At 51.0% G+C, this 18,417-nt stretch overlaps 1 protein-coding gene across 4 annotated transcripts in view; it reads left to right on the top strand.

Moving 5' to 3' along the window:
• mid2 (midline 2) overlaps positions 1-18,417 on the top strand; it is a 61,174-nt gene that overhangs the window by 21,272 nt on the left and 21,485 nt on the right. For all 4 annotated transcript variants that reach the window (XM_058062801.1, XM_058062805.1, XM_058062804.1 and 1 more), the window contains 3 exons: positions 9,020-9,882; positions 17,427-17,492; positions 18,199-18,294. In XM_058062801.1, the coding sequence (XP_057918784.1) occupies positions 9,020-9,882; positions 17,427-17,492; positions 18,199-18,294 (1,025 nt within the window). The remainder of the gene's footprint in view (positions 1-9,019; positions 9,883-17,426; positions 17,493-18,198; positions 18,295-18,417) is intronic.

The following is an 18,417-nucleotide window of genomic DNA, read 5'->3' as shown; positions in this document are numbered from 1 at the left end:
CTCCTTCTTTTACGGGTCTCGTCGTTGCATTGAATGATTTAAGACCCGAGAACGCCAAGTGCGGGTGTAGGTAGCTAATGGGAAGCATTCATTGGACCACTTTATGGTGCGTAATGCCCAGGTGGTCTGATGGAGACCTAATGAAACTCTGCTTCAACGTATTGTATTCCGTCTATTTGGTCCATTCAGGGTACAGCCTTCCGTACTATACTGTATAGAGTACACAGTACACAGAAAGGCAGGCTCATTCTCTGACTAAAAGGATTTTGACAGTAGTGGCAAGCTAGGAGTACTGCAATACAATCAGCTCATTTGCATACCTTATTATCACTAGTAGTATTGGGCTTGGTTGGTTTTTCAGATCCCTGAAAGTGTTCTTCAAATGTAAGGGTTAATGGCTTGGAGGTGGAGGGGTGTCGGGAAACCGCAGGCCGGACCCCCAGTTTGCCCTCCGACCAGACCAAGTACCACGGAGAAGTTGGTTGCTTTGGGGTGGTGTAAACCTTCTTTTGCCACACATGAGGTGTCTTCATGCTAAGCAGGTGTGACGCAACAATCCCCCCCCCCCCACGGCGATCTAGTGTAGCCTCCATCCAGGGACTAGAATAGTGTCACTAGTGGAGGTTGAATCCGGTTCTGGACTGAGATCCTCCTGAGGACACAAGCAGCTTGTGTTGACGTCGTGTTGACCCGCATTGCCAGGCCAGGTTAGCAAGACCAGCAGTGTATGCTAACACAGTTAGCAAGCAGCAGGAGCGACGTCAAAGTCGGGAGAAACACGTCACAGCCGCCCCCCTCCCCCCCATCCCCCCACGGTGGCACGGAGCAGGGAAGTTCAACATGACCAACCGTCGCGTATCCGAGGAAGCACCACAGAGCAACGAAGCTCTGCCATCGGCAATGGGAATATTTATTTTATAGTTTTTATATTTCTTATTTCTTTGAGCAGAAACTATGCCGCTAAATCAGAATAATCACCCGTCCACTCCAGTCATGTCCCATGAGACCACCAGGGTACCCCTCCAAGCCTTCGAGGTGTTCCTCTCACGCTATCGTCTGTTCCGTGATACATATTCCCCACGCCAGCCATCCAGCCATCCATCCATCCAGCCAGCCATCCAGCCATCCAGCCAGCCAGCCAGCCAGCCAGCCAGCCCAGTAGGCATTGGCTTCTATCTTCCAGCTCCATATGCTCTCCTCCCTGCCAGCATTTATCGTTCTACCTGCCTCTTTTCCTCTCGCTTGCCTTCCTGCTTCTGCTGCGAGGGCTGGAGGACATTTAGTTCCAGTGAGAAGTTCACAGCAAAGTTTTTCACCTGCTTAACCTTCTTTGATTCTTGGCGGACTTGAACATCTAGCGTGTGTGCTGCGGGACGACGGCCATAGCTGATGGTTAACTTTAACGATGCGGCCGAGTGCCAGTGACGTAGAACGTCACGTTCGAACACATTAAAGCCTCCAAAAGGAAGCGAGCCTCAGGCAGCGTGCGACCTTCAGACTGACTTTGAGTCATAATGTGAAACACATGAGGCCCACGAAGCACCAGAAGAAGCAAGAGGGCAGATAGACATCTCTTATCTATTACCTCTTATCTTCTCGCCTGATTTCATTCAATAATTTGGCTCCTGTTTGCAATCTTCTTCCATCTTCTTCTCAGGAAAAGGTGCAATGTTTATGTCCTCGTGTATTTATTTGCAGGCATGACACATCGTTCCCCTGGTCCTGGTCTGAGTTCCGGTCTCATTCCAAAGTATGATGCAGGGATGGTTTTGGACATGAAGGTCTAGGACTTCCCCATCAGCGGTGTAGTATGGTGGCGATGGTGAAAGAAACAAATGAAGCTACGTTGGCTTGTTGTGCTTGTACCTAATAAAGCGGCCAGTGAGTTTCGAGCAGCGGACCTCCGCGGCTAAGCTAGTTAGCGCCCAGCTGCTAGCGGGCTGCGTCGCGTACGTTTCCCATGATCCAACCTGCTGGCACCCGCCGTGTGGGATGAAGTCCAACCCCCGCTGTCTTGGCGATAACCCCCACTCCCACCCGGCCCGTCGCCGCCCTCGGGCTTTCCCAGCGTACCTGGAGGGGAGGGGCTGCACTGAAGCCAGGTGCTCCTGGTATCGCCCAAAAGAGGCACCACCCGTTTGGCCTGCGACCTTCCTGACATTACACCCCAAGGTGGCGCTGCTGTTAAACTCCTAAGTTTGAGCCCTCAGTCGACCTTAAATGTGGAGGGGCCAGTACGCTGTAACTTTAGGGTGTTTAGAACCAGGAATCACCAGGAATTGGGTGCACACCCTTGGGGGGGCGGCCAAGCACTGGTCTGTAAAAGATCAGCAAGATTGGTTGAGAAACATGGACGCCATCATGTCATGATTGTAAACCTTGTGGTTGGGTGTCACACGGGAGCTCAATCCACAGGCGCTACCATAAACGTTTTAACCCCGGGGGGGTCCTCCTTCCCCCTCATGACCGCACGTGGCGTGGAAAAGCAACATTCAGCTTTGCTTGTTTGCAGGAATGCACGTTTTTCCCACTAAAACATGCCAGATTGTTTCTGGGAACATTTCTCCCAGGTAAAAAGTCTTTTACTGGCGTATTATTCACGGTGTTGATGTCAGCCCCCGCCTGGGTGACACGTTGTTAAAAGAGAGAAGCAGAGGAATGGAGTACAGATGGAAAGTGAGGGGGGGGGGGTATGGGGGGACGGTATTCAATATTCATTATTGCCTGCAAAACAAAGCGGATGGCTGCTAAATCCTGGCGCCGTTCTCTCCAGTGATGCGTTCCTCTGTCAGAGGCGGGACGTTCACCACACGCGTGTGCTCCGGCTTGGCGTGGGACAGTCGCCGTGGGACGGTTGGCGTGGGACGGTTGGCGTGGGACAGTCGCCGTGGGACAGTCACCGTGTCCACATCTACCAATGACTGCTGACAACAGACCTGCCCCCCCTTCCGGCTCTGTGTGGATGCGGACTGGGGAGGCGTAACAATGGTGTGCAGCATTTCGCCTGGAATAGACCATAGGAGAGAGGCTATGGATGAATGGGGGGGGGGCTGCATGCAATGTGGATGAAACATTTGGCATTGATCCACCGGTGTCCCAGAGGGTCTTATCACCAGTATTGGGTTTAGCGTCCTAAAGCCATCGTGACGGTTTAGCAGTAGTGCTACATGCTAGCTGTGTTTTACTACTGCTGGATCTGGCAACCAGCCACATGGTAGTCTGTCTGGGTAAAGTAAAAGTCACAAGTAGAAGCTGTTGACGGAAGCGTCCGTTACTGTGGTGTGCTGTCTCTGGAATGGGTGCACCCAGGAATGCTTAAGATGGCCAGCGTGTGGGTATACTGGTATATACTGGTATGTCCTGGTATATACAGGTGTGTCCTGGTATATACAGGTGTGTCCTGGTACATACAGGTGTGTCCTGGTACATACAGGTGTGTCCTGGTACATGCAGGTGTGTCCTGGTACATGCAGGTGTGTCCTGGTACATGCAGGTGTGTCCTGGTGTACATACAGGTGTGTCCTGGTACATACAGGTGTGTCCTGGTACATACAGGTGAGTCCTGGTACATACAGGTGTGTCCTGGTACATACAGGTGTCTCCTGGTACATACAGGTGTGTCCTGGTGTACATACAGGTGTGTCCTGGTATTGGTTTAAAGTATCTTCTCATGGCTAACTTCACCTGCCAAACTAAGTGTCTAGTCTTGACTTAAAAGGGATGCAGTTGGTCCTGTATTAGCGTGAGAATGGAAAATGTTTCTTTCAAATGGGGGGGGGGCTTTTTTACAGCAGACTTATTCCCATCCCTTTGCCCCTGTGGGACTAATAAAGGCTTATCTTATCTTATCTTATGTTATTGTTCCTGCTGTGTCACCAATGAGAGACACAAACAGCCAATAACTGCAAGTATGGCAGTATATATATATATTTGGTATATTTGGTATATTTGGTATATTTGGTATATTTGGTATATTTGGTGGTTGGACAAAAGTAGTGAGAGCTTAGGAATGAATGATGGCCTTAGGACGGTCGTCTTAAGAGGCAAACAAATATCCTCTATTGATCGTGTGCAGGCTGCCCGTGTGTTGCCACTGATCAATAAATAAGAATCAACATCGGCAGAGGAGACCAATCGGTGTTTGATATGGACACATGATCCTAAACCAGCCTGGGGGGGGGGGCTGGGAGCCAATCGAAAAGCCGCCAGGGAAAACAATGGCTTGTACTCTCGACCCCCCATGGAAGGAAATACCAAACATTAGTGTGCTATAAATAGCAGCGCCTGACTTTGTAGCACAAGATGGAGGACAGGAACGCCCGCCCGTGGGGTCGCCCCGATCACAAGGTGTCCAACTGATCCTGGTCTTCCCCTCATCTAAATCCAGACTTCCAGACGGTGAAGACATCTTCAGCACCTGGAGAAACGTTCCCACCGGCCTCCTGGAAGCCCGGGCATCAAGCATGCCAACGGACAAGTTCTTGTTCTCCTGGAGGTCCTGGTGTGAATTTGACATGAGGGCTCATCCACTATTTCATTGTCCACGCTTGTATTGAGTGGACCGGGTCATGCATGGTTTATTGTAGCAAGCCTTTCTTCTGTCTTTGGTCTGTACCCTGTCTTTGGTCTGTACCCTGTCTTTGGTCTGTACCCTGTCTTTGGTCTGTACCCTGTCTTTGGTCCTTCAGCCCCACGGCAGCCTGCACACCAGCACCCACATCCCCACCAAGGCTGTGGGCTTGATGCTTCCATCCGTTCCTGGCGGCTTTCTTCTGCAAGGTTGTGTGGCTTTCCCTTTTCCCTTTCCAGGAGCGTGGTCTGATATTTTAGACAAATGCGTTGGTCAGTGGGAGCGGGAATAGCGGCGGTCCGTAACCACTGCTGGTTCCACTCATGGAAAGCTGTGGTGACACGATGCGCCAGTCTTTGGTTCATGGAGATGACCCTCGTTGTAGAGCAGAAGCCAGGCATGTAGCATCAATGCTAATGCAGGAGGTGGTGGTCTTTTCCCGTCTCCGCCCGGGTTTGTGTGTGCGTGTGGGTTAGGAATGCAATCACTCGCTGAAAAGATCATGTTTTGGTTTACGTGGTGCAGATTGCTTTTTTCCAAGTGTGGAGTATATTTGCATATTTCTAGAACATTCCAGTGAAAGCTAAGCCATTAAGGAGGTGTCATCCCCCCCCCCCCCCCCTCCCCCCCCACACGGGCGTCATCACGTTGAAATACCAAATGTGATTAGGTGTCAACTGTAAACACACGCCTCGTGCACCGCTCCGTCCCGAGCGCTGATGAGGGGCTTGTCTTTTGGGGTCATAAGTTCACGTCTGGAGAAGCGGCCTGGGAGGCGTTCAGGCTGATCTCTGCAGCGCTCGATCCCGTCCCCGTCGTCCGGACGAATACACGCTCGGCACAAGCGGTGGTACTTCACCGCCTCCTTTAGGTCCTTGGTAGCTCGGAGAGGTGACCACGTCTGACTGTGGTCATTCATGATGACCGGCTGCTGGATCCACACGGGTCCAAGTCTCGGCCTTTTGACGTGCGGCTTTGAAATGATTTGGCAAAATGGCAGAGCTTTGCATTGTCAAGCTGCTTAATGCCGTATTCACTGGTCCCAGCCACATACTGTATAGCGCTACCTTGGTTAACGTCCGCCTTTTTTGGTTTACATCCAAAATATTTGCCTTCACCAGCTTCGCAACCAAAACACCACTGGGTTTGTGGACACTGTCATCTTAGATCACAGGCGCAATGCATTGTGGGCCGGGGGCGTCACTATATGACAACAACGCATGGATGCAGGAGATAGCTATTAACGTTTAAAGGCGTATTTAGACGCTCATAAACTGGACTTCCACGCCCTAAGTGTGACAATATTCCATTTCCATAGAAATCCACTCATCATGGTGGAGAAGGAACCAATGAACCGCAGTGAACCAGGGCTGATATTAGTATATTGTAAATATAATAAATATACAGTATATTATAAGTCATGTGATCCCTGCCGTGAGCCAAACCGAAGTGGAAGTACGTAGGACAAAGGAACCTGGTCTTGCAGACACGGCGAACACAGCAGAAGCCCACAGCGGATTAACCGTACACACAGTGAGTCACGTTTTGGAATCCACCAACGTGTTTAAGTGACAGCGACATAATCCAAGGTAATATTACGCCCGAGCGCGGTGCCTTTTCATCCAGAATTGGGGCATAGTGGCAGGGCTGAAAAATCCAATTTAAATACACGTAGGCAGAAAAATGGAAGCCTGCAGGCTTGCGAAACACGTGTACCCATCCTGGCCCGCATCCGTACGTTTACCTCCAAGTATGCGTCTTCTTGGTACGACCTTTGGCTTACCTCACTTTGGCCTACCTTTCCCGTACTTCATCTCCAGTAGATGTTTGTACTTCCAACCATTTTAGTTGTCCCTGGTTTAGCGTGATTGATGGGTTCCACAGGTCAAATACATTAGAGCCCTCAAGACATGCAATAACACCCCTATAGTCACACTTACATTTGTATTACCCAATCAGAAACAATAAGAAGACATAAAAAAAGATGTTCAACCATTTTTATGCTTGCAAATATTAATTCTGGCCAAGAAGTACAATTTGCTTAAATATGCATTTTTTAATAATAATAGGCGGCATTCCACCATCATTATTGACATGGAGTGAGGGTGCAATGTTCCATCGAGCGAAGACGGGATGGATGAGAACCCACAATGCAGTCCAGTCCTATCAAGCTGGAGCGAAGGATCCAGGTAGCGAAGACGTTGTTGCCTCCATCTTTTCCTGCTGCTGCCTTTTTTCTAGTCGGCGCATGTAGGAAAGCGACCTTGAAATGTACAAAAGTTTCTTTTTCCAGGAACTCTTGAAAGGAATATGAAATGTTTCATGGTTTAGTCCTCACACGGGTACTTTGGGACTTGATGTTGACTCAGTGAAACACATGAAGGTTGCTTTTGAGAGAGCGCTAAAGCTAAAGCGGTCTGCCAGGCTGCGGTGAACGAGGGATGGAAACGCCCTTCTGGATGCAGACTCTTTACGTTTTATCAACAGGCGTCACGAACCAGCCTTTTTAGGGACTCGGGCGGAAAGAAGGAAAAGGGGGAAGTCAGGTGGAAGATGGAACTGGGATGAGACCGAAGGAGGGGCAGATAAGCAACATTGGGACTAGATGGGGGGGGGGCTTTTATGCTAGTTGTTCCTTTTTGTGTCAAAAACTACGAAAACAGGATGAAGTCAACAGTCTTATGTAACAGCGTGTTTTATTAACGACAGGGCGACTGGAAAGGAAAAGGTCAATTCACCATCCATCCATCCATCCATCATCCATCCATCTTCTTCCGCCTATGGGAGGTTGGGTTGTGGGATGGGACTTCCCTCTCCCCAGCCACTTCCATCCCAACGTGCCCCTCCAATGTGTCTTCCCCGAGGAACACGGTCAGGATCAAAGCCACACGGCTCCTCCTGAATCCCAGGTTCAACTATCGGGTGGACCCTCCTGTCCAGCAGACCTGAGTAGACCTTAGCAGGTCTTAGCGGGTCTTAGCAGGTCTTAGCAGGAGTGTGATCCAGGATGGCTGGAACACACCCTCCACTAATGCGTCTAAATTCCACTGGCTGCACTTTAACAGCGTCCCGCTTCTTAAAAGCTCAGCGTGTTTTGAGATTTCCAAGGATAATGGCAGCATTCATGCAGCGTGCTCATAACGATGACTTGTGTGCTGGGAAAATGAATGAAATGATCTTTTCTTCCTGGAAGGTGACATGGCGGCCTCTGGCTTGGTATGTGGTGACCTCATCAGAAACCCGTGAATGAAAGCTCTGAGACCGAGGCCGAGCAGAAGCGGAAGGATTTGTGTCGGACCACCGTGTTTCTGCATTAAAAAAATAGTTGTTTCCAATCAACGTTAAATGTCAGGTTAGAGCGGGGGGGGGGGCAATGGGAAGGAACATATATGTGCGTTGTGCATTCCAGAAGGTAGTGTTCCATTGGGGTCCGAGCATCTGCAGCAAATGGAGGGCAGGTCAGTAATTGTGTAAGAATAACGGGAACATATCTCTGGGAGAAATTCCCATTTCCAGCAGCTCTGTCATCATAAACGTAATCACTTCACCCCAAAGTCAAACAACCAGGACCGACAGGACACGACGGGAGATAAGAAGAAGGAACAAGATGGAATTTGCAGTGCGAGTCCACAGCATGATCTGACCTCCTAAGATGAGGGAACATTTTTGGAAACAAAATATGTGCAATGAGGTCAGGGAATTGATTGGGAATTTGAAAAAAATCTAAATGTCATCCGATACCCAAATAGTTAATTGGATAATCGATGAATGATTTGGCCCCATGTGTTGTTGTTTTTTCATCCACCGAAGCAAGAGCGCCTCTGCTGGTTGAAGTCCAGTACTACACCCTGGTTTGGCTCCAGGCTCCAAGACCCGACTGACTAGGAATCCGTTCCACGCCAGCCTGCTGTTTAGCGTCCATGACTGTAATCACCGCCGTACACGGCGATGGCGTGCAGACGCGCGTCCAAGATGAAACCATTCTCCTTCCAGAAGCGTCGGTAGAACGGCAGCAGAGAGCGTGTGCGGCGTGCACGCGTGTCGCACGGCGACTGTGGAGCTCCGCCCCAAGGAGCTCCATCACTGCCGGCACGGTTTCCCCAGAGTGACATGGCCGGGCTTAATGGGCCTGCTGACGGCGTGTTAATTAGAACACCATGCTCCGTTAAGCACAGTCACATTAACGGTGGTCTCGGCGGCGCTGCTGACTTGTCCTCGGGAAAGAGGCCAGACTGCTGACTCCTGATCTGGACTGGATCATTTCAAACATCTGCTCCATGTGATGGCTTGAATCAATCCACACTTCCAGTGTACTTCCAGTTTCCGCCATCTAGTCTGTGACAAGACCTCCTACTACATCGTACAAGAACGTGTTGATCCATTCCCTTCATGGCTCCATCATTCCACAAAGTCTGCGTTGTCTGACTGGTTTTCCTTTTTTCCCGGCAGGTGACGGGCCAGCTTCCGTGGGATCTGATGTCGCCTTTAGATCGGTTCAACTGAAGATGGAAACACTGGAGTCCGAGCTGACCTGCCCAATCTGCCTGGAGTTATTTGAAGACCCTCTGCTCTTGCCGTGCGCCCACAGCCTGTGCTTCAACTGCGCCCACCGCATCCTGGTGTCCCACTGCTCTTCCAGCAAGCCGCTCGAGTCCGTTTCGGCCTTCCAGTGCCCCACCTGTCGTTACGTCATCACGCTGAATCACCGCGGGCTGGAGGGCCTGAAGCGCAATGTGACGCTGCAGAACATTATTGACCGCTTTCAGAAGGCCTCCCTCAGCGGCCCCAATTCGCCCACCGAGAGCCGGCGCCTGCAGCGGCCCTACACCGCCACCATTAGCGGCACCATAGCCGGAACGATTGGCGGCGGGGGCACGAGCGGAAGCAGCGCCCGGAGCAGCCCGGCCACTTCCAGCCACCCGCACGCCAACCACGCCAACCACGCCAACCACGCCAACGCCAACCACAGTCCGGCTTTTGTGGCCAAAATGGATCCGCGCATCAGCTGCCAGTTCTGCGAGCAGGATCCGCCTCGCGAGGCCATCAAGACGTGCGTCACGTGCGAGGTGTCGTACTGCGACCGCTGCCTGCGAGCCACCCACCCCAACAAGAAGCCCTTCACCGGTCACCGCCTGGTGGAGCCCGTGCCCGACACGCACCTCCGCAGCCTGACCTGCGTGGAGCACGAGAACGAGAAGGTCAACATGTACTGCCTGGTGGACGACCAGCTCATATGCGCCCTCTGCAAGCTGGTTGGCCGCCACCGCGAGCACCAGGTGTCCTCGCTCACCGAACGCTTCGACAAGCTCAAAGTAGGTCCTCCGTCTTCTTTGACTTCCTGTCACAATGTTGGCTTTAGCTTGATGGGTGTTAGCATTCTGACCGATGCCGTCCCGCACGCGGTTGCTTTTCTTCCTCCAACTCATGTCGGGTCGTTCCGCTTCTTCTACTGACGCGGGTCACTCCCAGGGGTTCTTGCTGCGCCGTGATGTTGGATTAGCAGCATTGCTAACCAATCCAAATGATAGACGTACAATCCAAGGCAAACAGAGCGTAGGCAAACTGGGCTAGCAAGCGGGATTCCCAGCTTGACCGGGTCGGGACTCCCACGGCAAAACTGTAAATAAGTCTTAGAGATCCTGCAATAGCTGACATGTCGGTTTGGAAGTGCTTCCAGTCGGGAAGCTCTACTGGGAAGGTGCCACTCTGTGTGTCTGCAGCTTTAATGCTAATGCTAATGCTAATGCTAATGAGCTGTTTATCCTCTCTCTGTGTCTCTGACCCGGGGTCTCCAAGAAACGCTTCTGTGCACTTGGTCCACTTTGTCACAAGGCGCCCCAGACTGGTTGGAACCAGATCAGACCAGTTCACCTTTTGGCTTAGTGCACTTAGATCTTCATCCTCGCCCGTTCAGCCCCAACACCGGAGCGTCACATGCCGCCACATCATCAGATTCCCTCGGCAACAAAGAGCAACGCAGAGGCAGGGAACGGCGCTGGCCGGCAGTGGCGGCGTAATAGTCGATGAGCTGGCATTCCGTGTGACCGCTGAGCTGTCAGAGCCAGACTGCTGAGTCGGGGCGAACTCCACGACAGAGGCACAGGCTGACGTGGACTCCACCAGCCGCGGCCTACCAGGGCGGGCCGCTAGCAGCTGGAGTTGAACACGCGTCCAGGACCTTGTTCTCCATGGCTTTAGTCGGCAAAACGTCAAAACGTGACGTTGCTGTTGGTTCCATGACGGGCTTTGCTTTGTGAATGAAATATTCTACTCATGTTCGATGCCTTGAGGAGGCCATAAGGAACAGTCTACTCCTCCTAGATGATTAGATGTAGATGTGTACTCTTCTGACACCAGCTTCGTACTTGAGGGTGCACGACACGGGGCTAAGTTAACCCGCTGAGCCTCACCCACAGGAGCACCGTGTTGACTTCACGCTTGCGTCCTCCTGCCACCTCCTCCTGTGGAGGGTGAGAGACTTACTGCAAGAAGAAGCTGCCCCCCCCCCCCCATCCCCACTTCCCCCCCGCCCCCCCCCTTCACGCCTCCTTTCTTGTGCTTCTTGGGAAAAGCTCCCTGCAGCCAAGCTTTGAACTTTCTCCACTTTGAAATCCTGAGGAATCTGGCCCACATCTGGGAGAGCAGCTGTCCGAGTCCAAGGCCACTTCAGCTGGCAGCTAATGGATAATCTGGCATAGGAGAGGAAGGCTGGTCATGGAGGATGTAGGTCGGGGGGGAAATGGGGGGGTCTATTCTCCTTTTTTAATAACAAAGTTTATTAGAAGTTAAAATAACTTTATCTCCATTGATGTCTCCAATATCTCCATTCATACTTCCTGATTTGCTTGGGAATTGTTCTTCTTGTGTTTCGGAATAAAGACACATGGGGGGGGGGGGGGGGTTATGTTTTGCTGGTGTTGTTTTAGCGTGGTTACGGTGGTTGTCGGCATCTGGACTCCGTGAAGACGCTCAGCCTTCTCTTTGTTCCCTTCCTGCTGAAAGCCCACCACAGGGGGTCCTCACACGGAAGGGAAAAGGTAACCCACCCAAGGGACATTCCCCAGTGGGCCAGATTGTGTTTACAGGTGTGTACGTATGTGGAAGGACTATTAGGTCTGACATGTCAAGTGATGGGGGGGGGGGGGGGCTGAGTGTGTTGCCAGGGGGATCACAGCTCCATGTGGAGTCCTGCAGGAGATGGAGATCACTTAGTCATGCAGACTGCAAAGATGAGTAAAAAGCTTTTTGTGTACCGCTTGAAGATGTGTGAGCAAGAGTGTTGCCGCACACACACACACACACACACACACACACACACACACTGCATGGTCACACGTGCCGATGATGGCCCATCACAGGGTTTGGTAGGTCATGGAAGAGAAGCTTAACAATCAATGTGGGCCTGTGGAGCATTTATGGAAATGGAAAGCTTTTAAGAGCTTTGTTGTTGTCGTCCGTACGTCAGCATGCAGGAAGAAGAATGGGATCATACTCGGATACTGGGATCATACTCGGATACTGGGATCATATGGACCACTTCTATGCATCTCCTGTCTTTACTTCACACCAGCTCAGATGGCCTCCACACACCTCGACTCAACAGAAACACTGCCGTCTCATTCATGGCTTTACAAGTCGTTTCCACTAAAAAGGTTCAATATTCATGGAATATTTTTGTAGCTTGAGCATAGCAACCCTGTCCATTAGAGCTCTATAGTCAGGAAATAACACCCCTATAGTCACTTTTACTCTCCTATCATTCTGTTTACTGCAGGATCACTGCAGGGACTATTTTTACTTTACTTATTCAAAACTTCGGAAAGTGTTTCAAAAAAGCCCCAAGCTTACCACTTCCACACAGAAGAGGAGGAGAACCCTTTTTCACTCAATCTCAGCTGTGGTGCGTCCCTCTGGACCACAATATATATAACATATATAATATATATTTAACTTGTGTTCCAATATTTTTGGACAGTCAAGCACCGGGTGCATCACGGCTGTGATTTATTCCCCCGACTCCACGTCTCGTTGTTGACGTAAAATGGGATGAATGATCACTTCATTTCTTCATCTGTGGAGCAGATCTCCTTTCTGCTCGTGGAAAGTGATGACACACGTTCTCCAGTCACGGAGCCTTTGGATGCTTGGAGGGATTTAGCAGAATTTCATTAAGAAGACTCGTTTCATGAAAAGGGGGCAAAAAGCAGAAACCCAGCAGGTGCTGCGTGTCGCACCCCAAGCTAGCTGGGGGCTCAGGGACCCCCATCCAGTCCTGATCCACATCTGGAACGCAGGAACTGCAAGAATTAGCATTTGGTACTGTTGGATCTGCAGCAGCTTGTCGCTAGATGAGACGTCAAGACTGCACAGCAGGGGTCCTACACAAGTAGAAAAGTATTAATAGTAGTAGTATTAGTAGTCGTAGAAGAAAAGTACACAATTGTTGGTGATGGAAGCATTTGCTCGACGCAGAAAAAAACTCATCAAATACTTTTTGTGTTGGAGGTAGTGGAATTATTTGAACAATGGTAGCATCCCATCATTTGTTGACCTGACGCTAACGCTGCAACCAACCTTGATTTCTCACTTGAATTCCCTCCTGCTCCACTTTCATCCCCTCCAGCTTCTTCTTGCTCGAGGAGGAGCGTGTGAACCAGACACCGTGCGGGAATGTGTGTTTGCTATTTACAGCCGCCCTTCCGGTCACCATCCACAGGGGTCCCCCCCCCCCCCCGACGGCGCTGTCCACAACAGTAATGCTGAAACCAGTCCTTCCATTTCAAGGCGCTGCTTTGGAGACCATGCTGTAGTCACATGACGATCACATGACTCAGCAGCCTGTGGTCCAAGGTCAGGTTCTCATGCAGATGCCCCAAACCCCTCCCACCGCTACAATGTCCAGATAATCTTGATGATCTTCATCGCCCTCCCAGCAGCTGCCAGACTACCACCAGTAACCCCAGTAACCCCAGCTGCCGTCCAAAGTGACCAGTTATTGATGTACGATAGATGAAAATCATGTCTCCTCTCGTCAAGCCAATCCGAGCACAAACGTAGCGACACGGACAGAGGAAGAGGAGGATGAGAAGAGGAGGACGAGAAGAGTCGGTCGAGGCAAAGCGGAGGACAGCCGACGTTGTGGCAGAGCGAGGATGCGTCACGAGATGTGGCAGGGAAAGGAAAGGAAAGATGTTGGGATCCTTGCTAGGGATTAACATGACAAGCATTCCCATCCATTCCGTTTGCCTCCAGGAAAGCCTGAGGTCATACGGCTGTCAGGAATACGCCATCTTGCTAACCTCGGGTTGGTTCTGACGAGCAAATTGCATATGAACACAGCTGGATAATGTATAACAGTGATTATAGGGATGTTATGTCATGTCTACAGGACTCTAATGGTGTTCCAAAGCCTATTTATAAATCATATGAACAGGTATTCTATGACAATATTCCATTTATCAACATTATAAACGAGGGGGGGCGTGACCAAATGGTCAAGTATTTTTTGAAGTTGAGTCTGTGGCTCACTGTTGCCTCCGTAGGACGAGTGTGGTATTAAACTACACACTGTAGTGTACACTACTATGTGTGTGCCGTGAACGACGTACCGCGTTGTAAATGCCCCACCAGAGCCTGAGCCGCCATCATTCCTGGTTTCCTTGATGAGGCGTTGCCATGACAGCAGTGTGTACACTTGGCTCAGCTTTGCTAGTCCGCACCTGACGGCAAATCCCTTCTTTGATTCAGCCGCCATTGTGAGGACAATACTGTTTGGGCGGCGGCCAATGAGACTCCCATGAGCGGGTGTCTGGCGTCTGCCGCGTATTTACTCTGGCCTACGCCGCCGTGTCGGAGGCGGCCTGGGTACACAAGATGGAAGTCTGAGATTTGGAGGAACGAATCTGCTTATCGCACTTTGTTTGTCGTCAGTGTGTTCTTTATCGTGTCTTGTCTGGTCCTCCAGACTTTACCACGTCAGAAGAAGTTGAGTCATGGAAACATGGCGGCCGTACGTCCCGCATTGTTGCCGCCACCTTATCGGAGCAGAGCTGCGTTATCTGTGCACTAAGCCTCCGCGTGACCACAGCGGCTTGGGCCAGGAGTCGTACGTCGTTGGAGTCTGGAAGGACCGGTCTTCCATATCCCGCCTGGAGCTCCTGGCAGCAGCCTGGTGATATCATCTGCTGAGGATGAGAATGGACAAAGATAACAAGCCGCACGGCGTCCCGCTCGGATGATCGAACAAGGCCTTCGCCATACATACTACGCCATTCGGGGGGCGGACGTGGTTCACAGGTCGGATGAAGGTTCCCAGAGAAGCCGAGTCTGTTGGCAGGGATAGCTGGGATAGCTGCTGGAGGATGAAACAGTCATGGCATGGCATGGCATGGCATGGCATGGCATGGCTCACTAAATTCCACTGCGGACAGGTCAAGTGTCAAGACGAGCGCCATCATTTGTCTCGTGGTCGCGTTGCTCCAATGAGGTCGGGTGAAATGAAGGAAAGATCTTTGAAGCTTTTTCAACATGTTACTCTTTCTTTTTGTTCAAATATGAGACGATACGAGACGAGGATGATATGAATTTCCATAAACGTCTCCACGACTTTAAAAGGTCACTTTGTCCCGGATCTATTTTTCATCATGTTGGCTTTTCATGGTCCGTGTTTTCTTCTTAGCCTTTCATTTCTCCCTTTGACATTCATCACATGGAAAGCTATACACCATGGATGGACAGACGGAGGGATGGATGGATGGACAGAGGGATGGATGGATGGACAGACGGATGGACAGACGGATGGACAGATAGATGGAAAGCAGTACAGCCAATGGCCCCTCCCAAACTAAGGTGTCTTTGTACGCCCCACCCGCTGCACACAGAAGGGTGCCCATTTGACCCAACATGCCCGCCCCTCCACCACACGGCGGCGTCCTCGCTAGAATTTAGATGACATTTTCACGCTGTAAAAATCAAACGTTAGCATGCGTCGTTTAACGAGCGCCTAACCCTGGAAGGTGGCCAACACGTCCAAATGAATGTCGGCGGCCATTTCCAAAGCGCTAACATTCCACCATGACAACAAAGGAACAGGCCTCACGGCCGTGTTGCTGCCAGGATTCGGTCCCGTGGAATATTCTCCTGGCTTTCCCAGGAGGCTCGTGTTACTGACACGACGACGCTCCCAAAAATGCTCCTCGTTAACAAGAGCTGTAACGCCAGCCCGCTTCTGTTCTTCTCCTCTTCATGACTTTTCATCTCCAGCTCGCCTTCCTTCTTTCTGCGTCTCCGTCACGCTGAATGTCCTTTGTATCGGAGAGGATCCCAAATTCATTAAATGGGAAAATACTTTGAAGTCAGATACTTCCCCTTGGGGCGTGCTGATGCCTCGCTGCTGTCGCCGCGCCATAATGGCCCAAGGTTTTTGCTACTGGACTTTTTCATCTCATTAGGCAAGCAAGGCAGTGGGGGGGCGGGGGGGGCATTGTAATGTTCCTCCTGTCTTCTTGCTGCTTTGCTTCATACCTTACCATGCATCCCTGGTATCACTAGGCTAATACCATGCATCCCTGGTATCACCAGGCTAATACCATGCATCCCTGGTATCGCTAGGCTAACACCAGACATCCCTGGTATCGCTAGGCTAATACCATGCATCCCTGGTATCGCTAGGCTAATACCATGCATCCCTGGTATCGCTAGGCTAATACCATGCATCCCTGGTATCACCAGGCTAATACCATGCATCCCTGGTATCACCAGGCTAATACCATGCATCCCTGGTATCGCTAGGCTAATACCATGCATCCCTGGTATCGCTAGGCTAATACCATGCATCCCTGGTATCGCTAGGCTAATACCATGCATCCCTGGTATCGCTAGGCTAACACCAGACATCCCTGGTATCACCAGGCTAATACCAGACATTCCTGGTATCGCTAGGCTAATGCGATGCATCCCTGGTATCACCAGGCTAATACCATGCATCCCTGGTATCGCTATGATTCCTTCTTTACATCACATTGCACAGGCTGCAGGACCACTGCCATGCCATGCCATGGCGTGTCCGTCTCAGCCTTGGCGTGTCCATGCCATGGCGTGTCCGTCTCAGCCTTGGCGTGTCCATGCCATGGCGTGTCCGTCTCAGCCTTGGCGTGTCCATGCCATGGCGTGTCCGTCTCAGCCTTGGCGTGTCCATGCCATGGCGTGTCCGTCTCAGCCTTGGCGTGTCCATGCCATGGCGTGTCCGTCTCAGCCTTGGCGTGTCCATGCCATGGCGTGTCCGTCTCAGCCTTGGCGTGTAGGCTAGGATCTGCTGGCTCCTAGCCAGTCTCCATGTGTCATAACATTAGTGATGCCTAGTGACCACAATACTACATATGCAGTAATATGCATATGCTGGTCTTTAATATTTTAGGACAAACAGGTCAGAGTCAACCATACATTTCAAACGTTGACATAGCGAGGGACAACTGTACTCGTGTTTTTCCAAAATTGTGTCTTTTATTCAAGTCAATACTGTATTTGAGACTGTTGCACGTTTATCCAGACCTGCATCAAAATGTCCATGTTGTGTCCTTGGCCTCTGCCCCAGTCCTTACCTTCCCAAGTCTCATGGAAACCCGTCCAGCAACATTTGAGTCATTTTGCTTGCTGACCAAAACCAGTGGATTATAAAGTCCTTGGCACGGGAGACCACCTGGAGGGTTTAGATGTTTATTAAAAGTCTTTATGGCAGCTTAGTGGCATCCTGCCATTGTTGTGCAGGGACCGGCGAGGCTGGCCGGTGTCATCCTGTGTGTGTGTGTGTGTGTGTGTGTGTGTACTTACGCAGGTGTGTGTGTGTGTGTGTTTGTAGGCTTATCAGGTGAGCCCGGGCAGAGTGTCAGATGCGGTAATGGAGGCTTCAAAGACGAGCGCTGCGGTGAGTTCCCCGGCTTTTACCAACTAACCACCTCAAGCACCACCACCCCCGACCCCCCCGTGCCTGCTGCTAGGGTGCCTGCTGCTAGGGTGCCTGCTGCTAGGGTGCACGCTACGAGACGCCCAAAAGGAGCCCAAGTAATGTTGTTAAGAGGTGGAAGAGAGATGGGCTGGCCGGAGCAGTGGCCAGGTGTGGGTTCAAACCCATTTCCCTTTCACTGCATGAACTCTTTAAACGCCCGCCGCTCCTCGTCTGCCGCTTTGTCCCCCCCCCCCCCCCCCCCCCCCAGCTGCTGCTGTTGTTATTCCGTTCTGCCTGCCGCCATCGTTTTGTTGCAGCCATTTGTGGCTTCACTCATTTTCCATCTTTTTGTACCTGCACGTTGGTTAAGTGTATTTAGCGTACTCGGTTAACCATCAAGGTGACTGAGCATTTGATCATTACAATTCATACAAGGTGATTGGTTTGTTTTGACAGGAATGATGTCATTCTTACAACACAATTGGACGTCTGCTACACAAAGTACACAAAGTACACAAAGTACACAAAGTACACAAAGTACACAAAGTCACTCCGTCAGTCAGGATGCATTTTTGCAGACTGATCATATCATCCTTAACGTCCTTAACGTCCTTAACATCTTAACGACTTTTGGACACACCCTCCGTCCCCGTGTTGACCCTTTGTCCCTCCTCCACTTCCACAGCAAACCCTGGAGAACAACCTGACCAACTTGGTGAAGAGGAACAGTGAATTGGAGAACCAGATGGCCAAACTCATCCAGATCTGCCAACAGGTGGAGGTATGCTGCATCCTTCTCACCTTCTCAATGCTGATTTTGGTTTGGTGGTCCTTCATCCAACACTTGATCACTCCATCACTTTGCTTCCAAAAAAACTATCCGACTTCCATCCTTTCCTTTTTG

Source organism: Doryrhamphus excisus, chromosome 23, assembly GCF_030265055.1.
Source record: "Doryrhamphus excisus isolate RoL2022-K1 chromosome 23, RoL_Dexc_1.0, whole genome shotgun sequence".
NCBI lineage: Eukaryota > Metazoa > Chordata > Actinopteri > Syngnathiformes > Syngnathidae > Doryrhamphus > Doryrhamphus excisus.
This window is presented reverse-complemented; position numbering and strand designations above follow the sequence as displayed.